Source organism: Benincasa hispida, chromosome 3 (genome assembly GCF_027475165.1).
Source record: "Benincasa hispida cultivar pf3 chromosome 3, pf3_genome.v1.1, whole genome shotgun sequence".
In the NCBI taxonomy this organism is placed as follows: domain Eukaryota; kingdom Viridiplantae; phylum Streptophyta; class Magnoliopsida; order Cucurbitales; family Cucurbitaceae; genus Benincasa; species Benincasa hispida.
The window spans coordinates 9,059,042-9,077,977 of record NC_143480.1 but is presented as its reverse complement, the minus strand read 5'-3'; the positions used below and the strand labels follow the sequence as shown (position 1 = coordinate 9,077,977).

The 18,936-nt window shown below is 39.0% G+C and overlaps 2 protein-coding genes across 3 annotated transcripts; one reads left to right on the top strand and one right to left on the bottom strand.

The window, feature by feature from the left end:
- The first annotated feature begins 56 nt into the window (after window positions 1-56).
- On the top strand, window positions 57-4,063 carry VOZ1 (vascular plant one zinc finger protein). Its single transcript, XM_039026636.2, has 6 exons — window positions 57-170; window positions 371-471; window positions 884-1,139; window positions 1,342-1,491; window positions 2,219-2,741; window positions 2,886-4,063. The coding sequence occupies exons 3-6, from the start codon at window positions 912-914 to the stop codon at window positions 3,434-3,436; spliced, it is 1,452 nt and encodes a 483-aa protein (XP_038882564.1). The 5' UTR covers window positions 57-170; window positions 371-471; window positions 884-911; the 3' UTR covers window positions 3,437-4,063.
- A 1,298-nt stretch (window positions 4,064-5,361) lies between these two features.
- LOC120073791 (deneddylase) lies at window positions 5,362-18,806 on the bottom strand. Of its 2 annotated transcripts, none has more exons than XM_039026634.2 (8): window positions 18,247-18,806; window positions 17,470-17,673; window positions 16,831-17,319; window positions 16,063-16,173; window positions 15,685-15,873; window positions 15,356-15,580; window positions 5,900-6,020; window positions 5,362-5,819 (listed from the first exon to the last, which is right to left on the bottom strand). In XM_039026634.2, the coding sequence occupies exons 1-8, from the start codon at window positions 18,673-18,675 to the stop codon at window positions 5,695-5,697; spliced, it is 1,893 nt and encodes a 630-aa protein (XP_038882562.1). In that variant the 5' UTR covers window positions 18,676-18,806; the 3' UTR covers window positions 5,362-5,694. The 2 variants fall into 2 exon arrangements, with proteins under 2 accessions (XP_038882562.1, XP_038882561.1); XM_039026633.2 differs by having other exon boundaries at window positions 16,831-17,322; window positions 18,247-18,800.
- Window positions 18,807-18,936: the final 130 nt, after the last annotated feature.

Here is an 18,936-nt window from a genome sequence, read left to right as displayed (position 1 = left end):
AATTTTAATAAATTAGTATTAAAAAGTAATTTTATAGTTAGAGTAAAAAAAGAGTCAAAAAGTGTCATTTAATATATATTTAGGGAATTTATGTGTTTTGTAAAGAGGCGGTGGGAAAGAAGACGAAAATGCTTACAGAGCTCTCTCCAAAGCAAAAATCATTCGTAACTGTAACTCTCTCTCTCTCTCTCTCTCTCTGTTTCTCGCACCTACAAAATAAGAATTTAAAGAGAAGAAAATTGAAATGAAAATTGGGGTATCGAAGCCATTGAACTGTTGAAGTGAAGAGCATCTGCTTTTCGATCACTCCCTTCATCGCGAATATTTCACTTTTCATTTTTCTTGTTTCTTTTCTCTCTTGTTCCACCAGGTGTCCTTGCACTTTCTTGCTCCATATTGTGGGAGGTTCAAGCCCTGTTCAGAACTAGGGCTTGCCATTCACCTGCTACCAATTTCGCTGCGAGTTCCTTGGTAATTTTATGTGACCTTTATGGGTTTTGATCTGATATGGATTTTGCTTCTTTTTTTTTTCCCCCCCCCGTTTTTTTTAGTTCTTTTTCTTCGTGCCCATTTGTATAATTTAGCCCCACAGAGGGAAATTTAGTTTCTTGATGCTCGTTCTCATGTGGGATCTGCTTGATTTCGATTAATTGTGTAATTGATCTCTGCTTCGACTAGTTGAATCGAACTTGCTTCAAAAGGGTTTTGTACTGTGATTTTTTTAATGGGTTTGTCTAAAGGCGATTTGTTTATAGTTCTTACCGCTAATATCGATTCTCCTTTGATGAATCGGTTGGGTTTTGTCTCTGTCTCTCTGCTGAAATTTAATGGATAATTTTCTACACCTGTGATCTAACATGCACACCTTTGGTTGAACGCGTAGGGGCTAGGAGAAAAGTTTGAGTTCTGTAATGGGAAAGCATTCGAAGACCAGTTGCAAGTCGGCCTCCCACAAGCTATTTAAGGATAAGGCAAAGAACCGGGTTGATGATCTGCAAAGTATATTTGTAGATTTGCAGTATGCAAGGAAGGAGAGCCGCACAGTTGATGTCACAGTTCTCGAGGAACAAGTTCATCAGATGCTTCGTGAGTGGAAAGCTGAGCTGAACGAGCCCTCTCCAGCCTCCTCTTTGCAACAAGTTAGCATAGTATATTGAATTCCTTTTCAGTCTTAAGAGTTAAGATGAAGAGTATCAATAAATATGATGAGCTGCATCATTTATGCATGTGGTATTTAGGATGACAGCTAGCATAATTGAACTTAAGTGGTGAATTACGAATGCTTCAATGGGGAGGCATGGATTTTTGGATAATGATTTTTTTAGTGTATGTTTGAATTAGGGTGGAAGTCTTGGTTCATTTTCATCGGACATTTGTCGATTGTTGCAACTTTGCGAGGAGGAGGATGATGCTTCTAGTCCATTAGCTGCTCCTAAGCCCGAACCCAATGAACAAAATTTGCAGGTTGGAGATACTATGGCACTTCAAGAGGTGGGATATTCTTTTATGTTTGTATTACGAATAGATGTTACATTTTGTTGCAATTCGTCTTTTATCCTCTTTCCTTTATAACTGTGGCCCTTGATAGTTGTTGGATGTGATGGAGTATGTTCAAACAAAAGAGGAAAGCTCCTATTGGTTAGAACTTTTAATGATATTTTTGTATTGATTCCGCCTTTTGCAAAAGATACTGAGAAAAAAATAACTGCAAACAGAGATGTAAGATTTATAAATGAATTAATCACTTGGCCAAAATCAGTTTTTAGCCTCCAGTTAGATTGGATATGGGAATCATAATAAAGAAATGAACTCCCCTAATATGCATCTAGGCCCTTGTTATGCAGTCACGCCATGCATGTCAACTATGATAGTTGGTGAGATTACAAATTTTGATTCCACCACATTTGCCTGACCATCCCTTTCTCTAACACAGATGAACATTGGGATACAAGCATGGAGTTATTGATACATGCCCGTCATGGGATTTTCTATCTCTTGCCCCATGACCTGGACTTTGACCATGCAATGTGTTTAAACTCTAAAAGTTGTATGAACATGAATTTTGTTGGGGAAGTTGGTTCCTTCCCTTCTATTCTAGTTTGTTGTCCCAGCATTTGGTTTCTTCCCTGCATTTAAAATATGCCTTATAAATTTGAGAATCTGCTGCCTTTCATGCATGTTATTATAGGTTCTTAGTATCACTATTAACCTACTTCAGGGATATAATGTGAATCACGTACACCAAGAACCAAGCTTCCCTCTAGTTGATCAATGCAAGAACTCCCCTTCAGGAGTTCATGGTATGGCTATGAATAACTTGGAAGGACCTACACCTTTGGAGTGTCATCAGTTTGATTTACATCAAGGCATTGAGCACAACTTTTACTCTATCCTTAATGGTAGAGGATTGTGTGGGGAGGGTGCAATTCCTCATGTTTCTAGCTACTGTCCCAGCATTTGCCCTCCACCTGCTGCTTTTTTAGGCCCAAAATGTGCACTTTGGGATTGCCCACGACCTGCCCAAGGGATGGATTGGTGTGAGGACTACTGTAGCAGCTTTCATGCTGCCTTAGCATTGAATGAAGGCCCTCCTGGAATGGGTCCAGTTTTACGACCTGGTGGAATTGGTCTGAAGGATGGTTTGCTTTTTGCTGCTCTTAGTGCAAAGGCACAAGGGAAAGATGTTGGTATCCCTGAATGTGAGGGAGCTGCCACGGCAAAATCCCCATGGAATGCCCCTGGTAAGTTTATGCATCTCTTGTATGTTTGTATTGATATGGAATGCACGTACTGTAACTCATAGTTGAAATTGGCTGCATTCTATTCAATTGTGAAATATGTTTTGTCGAATTATATTTACCTAACATCTTTTTCCTATATTGCAGAGCTTTTTGATCTGGCAATATTGGAGGGTGAGATGATTAGGGAGTGGCTTTTCTTTGATAAGCCTCGTAGAGCTTTTGAGAGTGGGAATAGAAAGCAGAGGTCACTGCCTGATTACAGTGGACGTGGTTGGCACGAGTCAAGAAAGCAAGTGATGAATGAGTTTGGAGGGTTGAAAAGATCTTATTACATGGATCCTCAGCCATTGAACCACTTTGAGTGGCATCTTTATGAGTATGAAATTAATAAATATGATGCCTGCGCTTTGTATAGATTGGAGCTGAAACTTGTCGATGGGAAAAAAGGTTCCAAGGCAAAGGTATCTAATGATTCAGTTGCTGATTTACAGAGGCAAATGGGGAGATTGACTGCTGAATTTCCTGATAATAAACGCTTTGTTAAGGGGAGGACCAGAATTAACACAAAAGTTGGTCTTGGAAATGTTTACCCCTCAGCAAATAGAGTCATGCCGCCCAACGGAACATATGACTATATGCTTCATGCACAATATGATTACCTTGTGGAGAATTTGAGTGAATATTACCTTACATAGTTAAGAAGCTCAGTCGTCGAATGAATTGCTTGCTCTGATGGTTTCCATCGGAATATGATGGGATCGAGTTTACGGTTCATTCTTTCAGAATTTGGTTTTTCTTTTTGGCCTCAAATAACATAAATAACTCTTTTTTTTCTTTCTTTTTTCTCTCATGGTATACTATCCGATACTCATCTCATGGGAGCTGCAACGGATACACCTTGATATGGAGCTTCTAACTTCTGGAAACGGTAAGGCCGGTTGTTTCCCTAATATTTTGGGTTACAATTTGCAATTGGTATATTCTAGAGGGAGATTAGTCACCTGAAACTCAGCTGAAGCCTAAGTAGTGATGTATATTTGTTTCTGCTGGCGTTACACAAACTCCAATAATGGTTTAGGGCGTCTGGATTTCGATGAAATGAAAACCGCTTACATTATGTTATGTTATGTATGCGGATAATAGTAGTTTTCATTTTATTTGCCGTCAATTGTCAACATACACATCTTGAGTAATCTTTTCGGTCATCTCTCAAGATATTGAAATGTATATTGCTCGAAGGTTACAACCTTGTTAACCATTGTCAGAAATGTAGATTTGCCGAATTGTTTCATGTTGAATTTCATCCGTTATCCTTTCATTGATATTCTGAGTGCAAGTGGATTGAAAATATTGAAGTAACAAGGGAAGGGAGTATTTTTTTATTTTTTTATTTTTGAAGAAGTGTTGTAATTAAAGTGTGGGGTGGGAGGATCGGACCTCAAATCACGAGGTTGATAATATGAACATTATGCCAGTTGAGCTACGCTCTTGTTGGTGGGAAGGGAGTATTTGTATGTTCCATTTGCAAATAGGCTAAGTCTTAGTTGTCTGATGTTTTCTCTGGACCCAACTGTCTTATATCCATTAAGATCGATTCTTTCTTTAAGATCATGTAATGATCTCTTCCATTTAAGATCCTTTCATTGATATTGCATTGAATTTAATTTTTCAGCCTAACGCGATATAACTTTTTTAAAAAAAAATAAAAATAATAAGTTTATTATTTATTATTATTATTTATTATTATTATTATTATTTTGTGGGAAGAACTCAACCATCCTTTCAAAAGAAACATATCTGCTACCATATAAAGCCTTAATTTCACTTCAATTTTCCGAGTTCTTGGGTGTTTTAGGCTCATGAATTAGGTTTTTGAATAGGTAGTGTGGCTATGTTAGCTTGTGTTTATGGAACTTAAAAATGAAAGATTTAGAACCCTACTTTCCCATTGTATCAATCTGCAAATGTAGATTACAAGAGTTGCATCAGTAATCATTTGGCTGCTCTACTATACAAGTAAGGCTGCCCGTCAATTTTCTACGTTTTTTCCCCCAAAGAAAAAGAAAAATGAATGCCATACAAGTAAGGTTGCTCGCTATACGAGGCTGCTGACGATTATTGTAAGAGCTACTCACCAATTGCGGGAGTGGAAGAAAGTTGATAATTGACATCTTGCTATGAAACCATCTCAGTTTATGATCAATCCTATAATGTCGCTTTGGTGGGAAGGGAATACTTTTCCAACAGAAAATCCATGAGGGAAGAGAGCTTGTACAACTTCTGATTGAATCTCATTTCTGGAAGCCAATGTCGTCTAATATATTTTCAGTAGTTTATACTAGAATATCCAAAACAACTTATACCACTTTATAGTGATCCATATATTCAAAAAAAGAAGGAAAAAAAAATGAAAGTAGAGCATGAACCTACAGAGTCAGAAATTTCATAAGTTAAATAACCAATTATAAAATGAAATTGAATTGATTACGATTATTTAAGTGCATTATCCATAACAAAATAATATTATTCATTTAGTACTGAAAAAGCTCTTGAACCTATGGCATGGTCGATCCCCATGACTTAAAAAACCGTGGCTATGATAGAAGAAACTCATTCGAAATAGAGAAATGCAAAAGAGGATATAGTACTTGTACGGATCTTAATTCAATATGCACAAATGGATACTAGATCAATATAAACTGTTGGTCATAGCATCCATAATAAGCAAACATGAAAACTAATTTGGATGTCAATAATACAAAATTTCCTACGCTACTTGAATAACTATACGACTCCAACAGCATCGAGGAGATTTGGGCGAAATGCACAGCATGGTGACTCTTCAGGGGAGACTGGAGGTAATAAAATTATCCAGGAGCTGCACTAGCGTCTAAATATCCAGATTCATGTTGAGAATGGCGTTTCTGAAAATCCAACCATGCTGCCTGCGAACTCAGGGGATTGAGTAATATGCAGGCCTTGCCAAAGCAAAGAAAGCATCAGTTTTCACTGACATAAGCAACTCTATTACAATGACCTCATTAGGGCGCCTGATCCTTAACCCAGTTTCGATAAGCCCTGCATGATACACAGACGAATCATTGCACAAGTTGACGGCATTAGAGATGGATTTTCCACGCAAGAGAATTTTGGCTTACCCGGGGACAAATTCCTCCCCCCGTATAATTGCTTTGCTAAAGGATTTGCAGCCCAATAGTTAACAGCGACCCGACTGGTTGGTTGGAATCCTACAATCTTTCCTTCAGTCGACAAGACCACCTAGGTTTTAACAATGAGGTGAGCAAACACATTATCTATAAATAATCAATAAACAAAAGGGGTACTTAATAGTCATTTTACTAAAGTATGAGAACTTTTGATATTTAGTATCGACCATTATTGCACAGGTAAAGGTGCCAACAGTCTCGTAAAATCTTGATAAATCTTCAAACCAGAATTTTGTGGATCATTTCATATTATTTGCCTCGGAGAAAATATAATTTGCCTCACTAAAAAGAAATAAATTAAATTACAAAAGGACAATTAAGGATTAAACTTCAGACCAATTAACTTGATGAAAGAAGATTATTCAAATCATTTCGGAGGTGCTCGTTGAAAGTACTTAGTAGCTAGATGGCAATGGCTGGATAGAGACAAATAACGGTTTCCCTCGAGATGGATAATGAGGCCATTGAGGAAAGGATGGGGAACGGAAGTGGAAAGATTTTAAAATTCGATCCAGAGAAAGCTTACAACTCTGTAGAATAAAAATCCCTTTTAGAGAGAAATCTTTGGTCCCAATCAGCTCAACTGAATTTAGTGCTTATTGATCCTTACGAAATATCTATGATGTAGTAAGATTAGGATAAGTTAGGGTATTATGGTCAAATCTTTAATTGATTAGGATTGGGATTAGTTTCCATGATTGATTAGAATTAGGATTAGTTTCCTTGGTTTATTAGGATTAAGATCATTTTCTTTGACAAATTAGGATTAAGATTAGTTTCTTTGATTAATTAGGATTAGGATTAAGATTGTCTTCTTATATTGGCAACTTTTGATTCATAATAGACTTTAATTTTATTATTGGAGATTTATCTCCTTTTATCTCCTAGGCTACATCAATTTGGTATCAGAGCAGCCGTCCGGACCAACATAACTGCCACCGGTGGAAGATGGGAAACTCTTGGCGACGCCGATCGCAAGAGGGAGCTTCGTGAGTTGTGCTTGTTGTTGAACAGTCCACATCTATACAGAGGATTTTTTTTTTCAAGATTTTGCTAGAATAAATTATTATCGATCAAGGAAGACGGCAAAGAAAAAATATAGTAGTGGGTATAGGCAAGAAAGTCGAATTTCCTCCCAAAAGCAGTGCTGGAATTTTGATTCAAGTGATTCAAAAGAAGAATTCCAACATAATAATTTTGCATGTGCTTGATTTTCTCAAATAACCTATCATTATCCACATTTGAAATTTGATTATAGTGATTCTAGCAATTCCGATAAAAAATCTTATGCAAGTTTGGAATGGAATAACAAGGCGACATTATCAACAAAGAGCCCAACGATCCAATCAAACAGTTTCTCAAGAAATTGATGTAAGAAATAGGAGTTAGATGATTTAGAGTGGGAAAGAAATTATAATCACCAACATCAAAGAACACCCATGAATCAGTCCAACACAAATTTGGAGGTCGAAACATTTTCAAGAAAACAGAAATATTCAAATAAAAACATCTATCAAGAAGACTTTCGGAAGAGAATGAATGAAATTTTGGTTCTTTTGGAAAAAATTCAAGAAAGGCATAATTATAATCTTCAAGATTTTTTAAGAAACCATCAAGAATCACATTTAGTCCCTCAAGAAGATCAATAACTCATCCAAATGGGTTGTGAAATTGCACAAAGAGGAGCTTGCGTTGGAAGAAGAAAAAATCGATGGGACTAACATGGAGGTTGCTCAATTCGAACTAGATGATAAGGAACTATTAATTGATGAAAACAACGATGGAGGTGTTGAAGAAGATGAAAAAACCACCACAAAGAATGTGTCCAATTAGTCAGATCAATTAACTGAGACCACACAACCAACCACAATAACCTTCACAACAAGAGAATAGAGTGGAAATTAGCCTTGACAGCCAAAAAAGACAACAAGAGAATCAACGACACCTATGAAAAGCAAAAAATGTCCAAGATTTATCGAGAATCGTTCAAGAACAACCAAGATCAAGGTTATATCAGAGGAAGTACTGGGAGGATATGAATTCTTCATGGGCGAAAATCTTTTTCCACCATTCCTTAAGGAGTCTGCATATATTTTAACAAAGGATTTTTTGAACAATTTAATTCTTGGGTTCATTGATGATAGTATTGATGAAATAACTTTCCCTTTCAAGAATCAAATATTTGATATATTGGCATGGCTCGTGAAAATTGGTTGTTATCGATGTCTGATATTCAGAGATGTGCCTGTTCGAGTGGCTTACTTTCTTATTTTTATCTTCATTTTTGTTTTAAAACTTGAGGATGAGTTTTTTTTTTTTTTTTTTTAAGGGATAGAATGATGTAGGATTAGGATAAGTTAGGGTATTATGGCCAAATCCTTAATTGATTAGGATTGGGGTTAGTTTTCATGATTGATTAGAATTAGGATTAGTTTCCTTGGTTTATTAGGATTGAGATTAGTTTCTTTGACTAATTAGGATTAGGATTAGTTTCCTTGATTAATTAAGATTAGGATTAGTTTACTTTCCAATTATGTAAAAATAGAGAAATTGTCTACTTGTATTGACAACTTTTGATTCATAATAAAGACTTTAATTTTATTATTGGAGATTTCTCCCCTTTTATCTCCTATGCTATATCAATCTAAATTACCTCGAAGTCAGGAGAAGTTTAAGACAAGAGGTGTGCTTTGCCCTCCTTATTTATCCTAGTGAGAGATGTGCAAGATAGGATGCTATATCACATGGTGCGGGTTAAATAGAAGGCTCTAGGATTGATAAACATAACGACCATCACACCTTGCAAATGACAATTCTATTTTGACAGAATAAGGCATGGCTGAAAAGCTGCTAAAAATATGGAGGGTATCCCCTGTAAGCCACCTCCCTGTAAACCAAGTCATGGAAGCTGGCAAAAAGAGGAATGGAGAGTAGGACGAATATGTGTCCATAAAAGGGGGTTGTGGTTGACACTTTCCACCATTTTGGAAGAGGAATGCAAGATTTGTATGCCCATCATTTTGGAAGAAGAATGCAAGATTGTATATAGGGTAATCAAACAATTGGAATTGTTGGGCATCTGTCGGCTTCAACACTATTTTTGTCCCCTTGATTTGGTGAGGTTTGTGTACCTAGCCTGCTGACAAAGTGATATGAGAATTTCGTGACAAACCTAATGAACTTCGATGCAGAATTCTCTTTTCTGTATATAAAAGAAAGATAGGGGTAGTTTACAAGAGAACTAAAAAGGGGAGGCTGCTCCAGTTCTTAACGTAAATATATGAAAACCAGGGGTACGATTACACCTCAGACTAGAATATGGTATTGAACCTACTTTGGAAGGGCAGATGGCAGTAATGGCAAGCTGAGCAAGCCAGATGCAGAAATGTCCTGCTTTAGCTGTCACAACCTCACAGGAGATTTCAGTCAGTGAGGCTGAGAAGAGAAAACCAAGTCCCGGAAAATATTGTCCCGGAGGAGTTTGAATGTAGTGAAACTGTGACCTTAGCAATTCATTGGAGTAGCTGAATGGATTCAGCCCTAAAAAGCAGAAGATAAAAGGAGGTGAACACTCGAATCATTAGGTGAATTCTCTGTAAAGAGCCAGTTTTCAAAGATCATAGATACCAAATCTAAGTTAGCCAAAGCTCAGCTCTATTCATATGGAAAGTTAGAAGGATCAAAATTCAAAAAGGTGAAATATTTCTTTTTTGAGAAACAAGCCTTTGGAATTGTCATGATCAACAAAGAAAAAAGGTGAAATATTTCAATTTTCTGTTAAATGGTTTCCCATGAATGCCTTAATAGATCTCAAGCCTGCTGAGTAGAAATGCAGATGCAACCTAAAGTCATCTATTATTCTTGTGTTCTTACTTAAAGTAGGAAGTGTGGGAATTCCTTCTCCTTTGTTTCAATTTCTCTTAGATCCTTAATCTATCAGCCAAGTATATATATAATTTTAGAGAAAAACTAATTTCCTCTAAAACAATACAACTTTTTTTTCCTTTCTTTTTGAGTTTAACATGTAGAGGTGAGCATTCAAACTTCTTCCTCTAAAACAATGTCTAGGTTCAGGAAAGAAAATAAATACCCTAAGATTGACGCCAATGGAGAAAATCGCTCTCTACGAGATGTCTAGTTCTTTGACACGCTCTTCTATTGGGGTAACAAAGCCAGACAAACCATCCCCATGCTCAAGAGGCCTATCCATCGTAGTTTTTTCCTCTAGGGTCTCAACCCTTGTCAACTATTCCCTGATGGGCATCTCGTCTAAGCGGCCAGCCATCACATCAATTTCATCGGCCTTGTCGGCGACTTCCTGTAACCGAGTCTCTAGGAACTGAACCTGATCAGGGACTTCCTATTAAATAGAGCATTTGCTCTTCAATCTCGACCAATCGGTCAACATGGGACTTGCCCAACTGCTTGTAGGAGACATGATCACAACTTCTCAACTCTACGAGCCGATTTGGCTCTGATACCAATTGTCACAATCGCACTTTCCGAAGCTTCACTTAGCGATTGTGCGGCACTTGTTCCCGCTCACGAACAAGTCAGCCAATTCGAATACGAACAGCCGATGGTACACTGAGTGCCTCTCGCAATCTCTACCCCGTTTTAGAGAAAACGGTTTTAGAAAACGGGTTTGGAGAAAAGGTTTTTACAAACAGTTTGATTGTAAGAATAGAGAAGAGAAAGATTGTAGTAGGCTAGAAAGCAATAAGCAACAACAGCTTTATAACATACTACTCCGGGTATGGGGAAGTGATGGTTAGTCTTATTCCCATATAGTGCATTCTGAACAAAAACACATCCGCTACCCTTGCATATGGAAATGGACGAGCGGTCACTCACTAAAAAAAGTACATATAAACCTAATTACCTAGACAAAGGAAATCCATAGGATGAAAGCATAGTAAAAAGAGGTGGAGGCGGTCATGCGGCCATGGGCAATACGCCCTGGACAAGCATGACTGTGACACCATGCACCCCTATTTGAGTTGATCAGAAAGAAAGAAAAATTACTTAAGGAAGCACCTTAGGAGTTTGGAGCACCTATAAGAGCAATGAAATCTTGCCAAATTGTCATGATCAACAAAGAAAAAAGGTGAAATATTTCAATTTTCTGTTAAATGGTTTCCCATGAATGCCTTAATAGATCTCAAGCCTGCTGAGTAGAAATGCAGATGCAACCTAAAGTCATCTATTATTCTTGTGTTCTTACTTAAAGTAGGAAGTGTGGGAATTCCTTCTCCTTTGTTTCAATTTCTCTTAGATCCTTAATCTATCAGCCAAGTATATATATAATTTTAGAGAAAAACTAATTTCCTCTAAAACAATACAACTTTTTTTTCCTTTCTTTTTGAGTTTAACATGTAGAGGTGAGCATTCAAACTTCTTCCTCTAAAACAATGTCTGGGTTCAGGAAAGAAAATAAATACCCTAAGATTGACGCCAATGGAGAAAGAACCTGCGAAGAAGTTTATAATTTGGCAAGATTTCATTGCTCTTATAGGTGCTCCAAACTCCTAAGGTGCTTCCTTAAGTAATTTTTCTTTCTTTCTGATCAACTCAAATAGGGGTGCATGGTGTCACAGTCATGCTTGTCCAGGGCGTATTGCCCATGGCCGCATGACCGCCTCCACCTCTTTTTACTATGCTTTCATCCTATGGATTTCCTTTGTCTAGGTAATTAGGTTTATATGTACTTTTTTTAGTGAGTGACCGCTCGTCCATTTCCATATGCAAGGGTAGCGGATGTGTTTTTGTTCAGAATGCACTATATGGGAATAAGACTAACCATCACTTCCCCATACCCGGAGTAGTATGTTATAAAGCTGTTGTTGCTTATTGCTTTCTAGCCTACTACAATCTTTCTCTTCTCTATTCTTACAATCAAACTGTTTGTAAAAACCTTTTCTCCAAACCCGTTTTCTAAAACCGTTTTCTCTAAAACGGGGTAGAGATTGCGAGAGGCACTCAGTGTACCATCGGCTGTTCGTATTCGAATTGGCTGACTTGTTCGTGAGCGGGAACAAGTGCCGCACAATCGCTAAGTGAAGCTTCGGAAAGTGCGATTGTGACAATTGGTATCAGAGCCAAATCGGCTCGTAGAGTTGAGAAGTTGTGATCATGTCTCCTACAAGCAGTTGGGCAAGTCCCATGTTGACCGATTGGTCGAGATTGAAGAGCAAATGCTCTATTTAATAGGAAGTCCCTGATCAGGTTCAGTTCCTAGAGACTCGGTTACAGGAAGTCGCCGACAAGGCCGATGAAATTGATGTGATGGCTGGCCGCTTAGACGAGATGCCCATCAGGGAATAGTTGACAAGGGTTGAGACCCTAGAGGAAAAAACTACGATGGATAGGCCTCTTGAGCATGGGGATGGTTTGTCTGGCTTTGTTACCCCAATAGAAGAGCGTGTCAAAGAACTAGACATCTCGTAGAGAGCGATCATCCAGATGGTGACCGAAATGTCCGAGGACTTTCAAACCACCATCGATGTCGTCCGGGCAGAGATTGCAGACAAATGCAAAAAATAACCTTACCATGAGAGCAGTGGGAAATCAAGCCCCAGTCAAAGGTGCACCCCAATTCAACAGGGTAAAAGTACCCGAGCCTAATCCCTTCTGTGGGACTCGCGACGCAAAGGCGCTAGAAAATTTTATCTTTGACATGGAACAATACTTCAGGGCTACGAACACAACGACTGAAGAGTCAAAGATCACCCCAGCGACGATGCACCTAGCAGAGGATGCCAAGTTATGGTGGAGGTCTCATTTCATGGATGTCCAAGAGGGACGGTGTACCATTGACACGTGGGAGAGACTGAAACAAAAGTTGCGTTCTCAGTTCTTCCTCGAAAATGTTGAGATTTTGGCAAGACGCAAGCTATGGGAATTGAAACATACTGATACTATTAGGAACTACGTGAAACAATTTGTCGGATTGATGTTGGACATAAGAGACATGTCCGAAAAAGACAGTTTTATGTTTTATCGAAGGCCTGAAACCGTGGGCAAAAACAAAACTGTATGAGCAGAGAATACAGGATCTCCCAACCGCATACGCGGCGGCCGAACGGTTATTTGACTTGATTGATGAATCTCAAGAGATGAGACAACACTTGAAATCCCCTAATAGGGGGAGAAAGAGCAACGGTTTGAGCCCATCGAAAAACAGTGGGGGAGATAGAGACAACAATGGGGATAGTAGACCTCCTCAGCAGACGATTGGAAATACGTGGCGGGGGCAAAATTAGAAGAATTATTATCGGCCCTTATCCTATTATATATGCAAGGGCCCGCACAAGGCAAGCGAATGTCCGAAACGAGCCACCTTTAATGCTTTCCAAGCCTCATTAGCTTCGCACTGGAAAGGCAAAGTTGTTCCAAGTAGAAGACGAGAATGTGCAGGTAGAGGAAGATAGAACCCCACGGGTTGGGGCCCTGAGATATTTATTGTCCTCCAAAAGGATGTAGGAGAAGAAAAGGGATCCCACGGAGGCGGACTGATGTATGTTGATGCTTGGGTCAACCATAGATTGGCCAAAAGTACCATGGTCGATTCAGGGGCCACCCATAATTTTATGTCTGAAACAAAAGCCAAACGGCTGAATCTCCGTTGGGAAGGAGGCGCAGGTAAAATGAAAGCAGTGAACTCTGAGGCCTTGCCGATTACAGGAATGGTAAAGAGGACAGTCGTAAAGTTGGGGGACTGGAGTGGCCCTGCCGATTTCGTGACCATTAAGATGGATGACTTTGATGTGGTGTCGGGGATGGAATTCTTGCTTGAGCACAAGGTAATACCGATACCCCTCACCAAGTATCTAGTGATCACCGAGTCTACGTCCACCATTGTGCATGCTGAGATCAGACGACCGAAGAGGATAAGGATGATCTCGACCCTCCAATTGGAGAAGGACTTTACCCACAAGTCAGTCGAAACCGCAGAAGAGAAGGCCCCCAAGACATTCTGTGTGTCTTGGAGTAGTGTTATGTTGTTGAGTCGGACAGTTTACACAAGTTCCCGACTCCAAAGAGGAGGAGAAGGAGAAGAAGGAAGCCTAGACATCGAGAGTTCCTACCAGGAGACTAGGTTCGAGTAAATTTGTGCCTGGGACAGTTTTGAAGTCGAGAACAAAGAGAACATCGCCTCATGAGCAACTTTAGAGGACCGGTGGAAGTCATTGAAACAGTTGGGAAAACTTCTTATCGGGTGCAGTTACCACCGTGGATGGAGATTCATCCTGTCATCTACATAAGTAGACTAAAACCCTATCATCCCAACCATGTCGAGGGGAGATATAGGGTGGTGACCCGTTCGCAGGCCACAACGAAGAGAATGGCAAAAGAAAAGGCCAACGAGAGACTTGCGGGAAGGAGCGACAGGGCGGAAGGACCAGGGCCAAGTTGGGAAGAGTTCCTGGAGAAGTGGAGTAGCCTCCAAGACAGAGAAGTTTGTTGGGAGCGCATGGAAGGTCTTAAAGGCAGCTGCTCAACAATATGCTGAGTTCGATCAGAGTCGATTGACAAGGACGTCAACCAATTGAGTGGGGGACAATGTCACGGTCATGCTTGTCCAGATCATGTTGCCCATGGCCGCATGACCGCCTCCACCTCTTTTTACTATGCTTTCATCCTATGTATTTCCTTTGTCTAAGTAGTTAGGTTTATATGTACTTTTCTTAGTGAGTGACCGCTCGTCCATTTCCATATGCAAGGATAGCGGATGTGTTTTTGTTCAGAATGCATTATATGGGGATAAGACTAACCATCACTTCCCCATACCCGAAGTAGTATGTTATAAAACTGTTGTTGTTGCTTATTGTTTTCTAGCCTACTACAATCTTTCTCTTCTCTATTCCTACAATCAAACTGTTTGCGAAAACCTTTTCTCCAAACCCGTTTTCTCTAAAACGGGGGTGGAGGTTGCGAGAGGCACCCGGTGTGCCATCAGTTGTCCGTATTCGAATTGGCTGACTTATTCGTGGGCGGGAACAAGTGCCGCACAATCGCTAAGTGAAGCTTCGGAAAGTGCGACTGTGACACATGGCATATAAACTTGTACATATAACATATGACTAAGAGTGAATAGAATTCATTCGAACTTGAAAACTAGACCTGAATGATTCCCTTTTCAGAGGATAAAAAATATCCCGCTGTATAAGTAAAATAATGCAAAATTAACCAGGTTGCTAACCAAAAGAGGGAAAGAACTCGGCATGCTTAAGTTTGACTAATAGCATTTGAGCAACCAAATGCTCAGGTCTTTCGGTCTTTTGCACACTTAGAATGTAAAACATTGTAAGCAATTATGCGAGTCATTCCCTAATTCATCCCCCTTAAGAGGTTGTGAAGCAAAAGCAAATGAAAATTTCAAATCACCTGATAACTAGCTATATCCTGAGCTGAAGCTTTTACTCCATCAGTACTTTCTTGTTCTGTCGTACCAGACGGAGCATCTTCACTACCAATATCAGATTCAACCACCATCAAGTAATCAGGAGCTTCCCCAATCCATGCACCAACTCTCTTATCTGTATGTACATCACCATGCCAACCAAAGGCATCTTTTATTATTTTTACAACTGAGGTGCAGTATTCTTCCAACTGTCAATAAAAGGTTTATATATTAAATTTTATATCTCAATATAAATACATAATGGATCAAGTGAGAAACTAGAAAGAAACTAAAGGGGTAGTTTGGTGGATACCTTTGCAGCTTCTATAGCTTGATCTTTCACAGAGCTAACTCCATAGAGTGATGTAATGGGCCGTTCTACACTACACCGTCCAGGCACATGAACTCGAGACATAAAACGTTGACCAACAGCACCAATAGCGACAAGAAAAACTCCACCAGCTAAAGTCTTGGATAGCAATCCCCAGGAGGAATAGTTTCTCTGAAACATATTGACCATCTACTTCAATAGCAAGCAACTTTTTGTACCAAGAAGAAAGAGGAAGCAAACAACTTTGATTAAGATATGCAAAGAAACCAATGTATAATCAAAGACACACATACGAGTTAGCAGAATGCACATGAACATAAATTTATAATCATATACATGTATCTACATATAAGCAAATACCTTTTTGCTTAACAAGCTAGCAGAATGCACAATTGCACCACATTGCAGTAGTTTATCGGGCAGAGAATATACATCTTCATAGAAAATGTCTAATATGTTCGCCAATCCTACCTGCATGACGATTGGTCAGCTAGTTTTAGAATAGGAAGTATGGACACTGTTGTAAACAGTGTGTGCATGTCTCAAAGCGCTAGACTTTTGATTATATTTTAAATCTTGGATTCACTAAAGTCACACGGAAGACATGAACACTAACATGGAAGAATATTTAAATAAGGAATTGAGATATACATAAACAAAAGCACAAGAACATGCAGAAGCTAAAATAACAATGATGATAATAAATTTTACTGCATAAAATTTAATGAAGTGGTTCAAAATTATTACATCCATGTAGATAGATACTTTAATTTTAATTTTTTCTTGAAACCGAATAGGTGCGAATCTAAGTTTGCATCCTTAATTCTATACACCACATAAACATTAAATTTGAAACGTGTTAATGCGCAAAAATACATAAAGATAATATTTTGTAGAGCACTCTCTGTGCCTCAATCTGATATAGAAAATGTACTATCTTGTGTTTGTGACTATATGTAAGCAGAGAAATAAGAGTGTCTAATACACATTTACAATAACTATTGCCGTCGGCAAAAGGAGCGCCTCCAAGAAGGCAACTCTTGAACTAGGCTAAAGAGTGAAAATACCATCACGGGACACATTAAGATATACAGAATGAGAACTGCTGAAAAGGAAAGATTAAAATACCATTTGGGAGTGGGTCAAAAGGACTTCCCACCTATTCTCAGCAGATTCTCTCCAGCCTCCAAATTTTAAGCCATTGAACTGATAAGCATCAATTTGTAGCCTGTAAGAAGGTACATACTCGCTAACCCATGCACAGAATTCAGCCCCACCGATTTTTTCTAGTTTAGTGAGTTCAGAAGGCATCCACCAATAGTTCATCGACTTGAAATTCCTACGTTTCCAGCTCTCCTTATTTGAATTAAATTTTTGTAATAGACTCTTGGCATCAGCTACCTCATTGTCAAATAACTTGTAGATAATAACTGAAGAATCCTTTGATGCAACAATTGTAGACTTCCGGAACCAATCAAAAAATCTAGTTGAAGTTCCACTTGATGTCCCATTGACAAATTTTCCTTCTGTATTTTGAAGAGCGCACATGCAAACAGTTTCTGCAAGAACAGAGATGGCTCGTTCCTCGGATGAACTGAGGGTGAAAGAAATTGGAACCTGCTGATATGAAATGCACAAGAGAACTGAACCTATCAGTATCATGCGAAACCTGCAGCATAGACATACTACCGTGATGTTTCAATTTTTCAAACAAACAAAATATCCACAAACACGAAAAATAAAGGAAAGTAAGGCGAAATTACCAACCTCTCTTGGATTTTCAAGATCTTCCATATTCCTTTCAGATCCGGGTATAAAGACAACCAGTTCAAAGTTCCAGAGCTGTTGCAATACTACTTGTCTAAACGTCATAGCAAGTATATTTTTGGACGAGGTACTTGAATGAAAATCTTGAGCGAGAGACTTTTTGAGCTTCCTAGCCTTTTCCTTAACTTCTCTGGCAGGTAAAAACTGTTAACACAGTCAACTTAGGAATGATAGGTACAATCGGATAGCTACTTTTTATCTAACAAACTGACAATATTATATAGAGAGTGGGGAAGAGATACAATGTGACAGATACTACAATGAGCAATGTTTTACAACAAGACACAATTCCATGAGATGACAACATCATACTACAGTCGACATAATTTTAAGAGAACATCGAACAATACTAGAAATGGACATATTTGTGAAGGAGCTGCTAAAGATAGCAAAGAACCAGAGATGGAGAACGCTATCATATCAATCCCATACATCAATCATGGAGTTAATTATTTCGATGGTGGAAATCAAAATCAGTATAATTTTTTTTAAGAAGAATCCAAATTAAAATGGCCGCTCCTGAAGCTTACATGTCAGGTGCAAAAGTTTGGGAGAGTGCATTCACATCAAGATTCGAATCGGTCCAATAAATGGAAATTGTAGTGATGACAAAGAATATTTAGTTGTTAGTCACGGAAATTGGTTCCGTAAGAAACCACCGTCGAATGCGAACCAAAAAAGTATCAAATTACGCAGTCAGGTTAACAAATAACTAACCAGCCGGGTCGAGACCGTGCTGTGCTCGTCAGAATTTCCCGGAAATACAGTCTCCACAACCATTGCAGACATGCCAGAATCAAGATGCTCAGAGGCGGCTTCACCGCCGTCAGCCGCAGCTGCCGTAACAGACTGCCGAAAATCGACGCCTCCGACAAGAGTAAGGCGAGACAAGTCATTCTCGTACGTCCTAACACAAGGAAGAATCTTCTCGTCGGACTCCAGCACAGCTTGAAGAACCTCTTCCTCCGTCGTCGGGATTGGCCTCCCAGCAGAGCAGGTGATGGTAGAAAAACAATGCCTTGAGTTTTTCAGAACAACTTTGGGAGTATAAATTGAGGGTATAGGAAACAGTCGGTGAGCTGATATAGCATGGAGAGGAGAATATTGGATAAAAGAAAGACTCAACGCCATTGGCGAAATGGGCATAAACCTCTGAGCGAGTGCTAGGGTTTTCGCTTTACAGTGCTAAACATAGTGTGAGTTGCCGGAGAAGAGATGTCTCATGTCCATATTTTTTTCCCTCCCTTTTTTTCGGGGTTATTTCTCCATTTATGCCCTCCCCAAATTACAGTGACAATTTCATTCTTTGGGGTTGTTTCTTGTTGTATTAGTCGTGATTTACCGATGGCCTCATTTTCTAGAGTATTGAATTTTTTTTTAAATATTATTTTTTTAATATATAATGAC

Excerpts from the sequence above, each read along its gene's own strand:
- VOZ1 (XM_039026636.2), top strand. The coding sequence starts at position 912 with ATGGGAAAGCATTCGAAGACCAGTTGCAAGTCGGCCTCCCACAAGCTA. Across the intron at positions 1,140-1,341 it reads CAGCCTCCTCTTTGCAACAA|GGTGGAAGTCTTGGTTCATT; the intron begins GTTAGCATAGTA and ends TGTTTGAATTAG. Across the intron at positions 2,742-2,885 it reads ATCCCCATGGAATGCCCCTG|AGCTTTTTGATCTGGCAATA; the intron begins GTAAGTTTATGC and ends CCTATATTGCAG.
- LOC120073791 (XM_039026633.2), bottom strand. The coding sequence starts at position 18,675 with ATGCCCATTTCGCCAATGGCGTTGAGTCTTTCTTTTATCCAATATTCT. Across the intron at positions 16,174-16,830 it reads TTTTGACCCACTCCCAAATG|GTAGGATTGGCGAACATATT; the intron begins GTATTTTAATCT and ends ATCGTCATGCAG. Across the intron at positions 15,874-16,062 it reads CTAGCTTGTTAAGCAAAAAG|AGAAACTATTCCTCCTGGGG; the intron begins GTATTTGCTTAT and ends AATATGTTTCAG.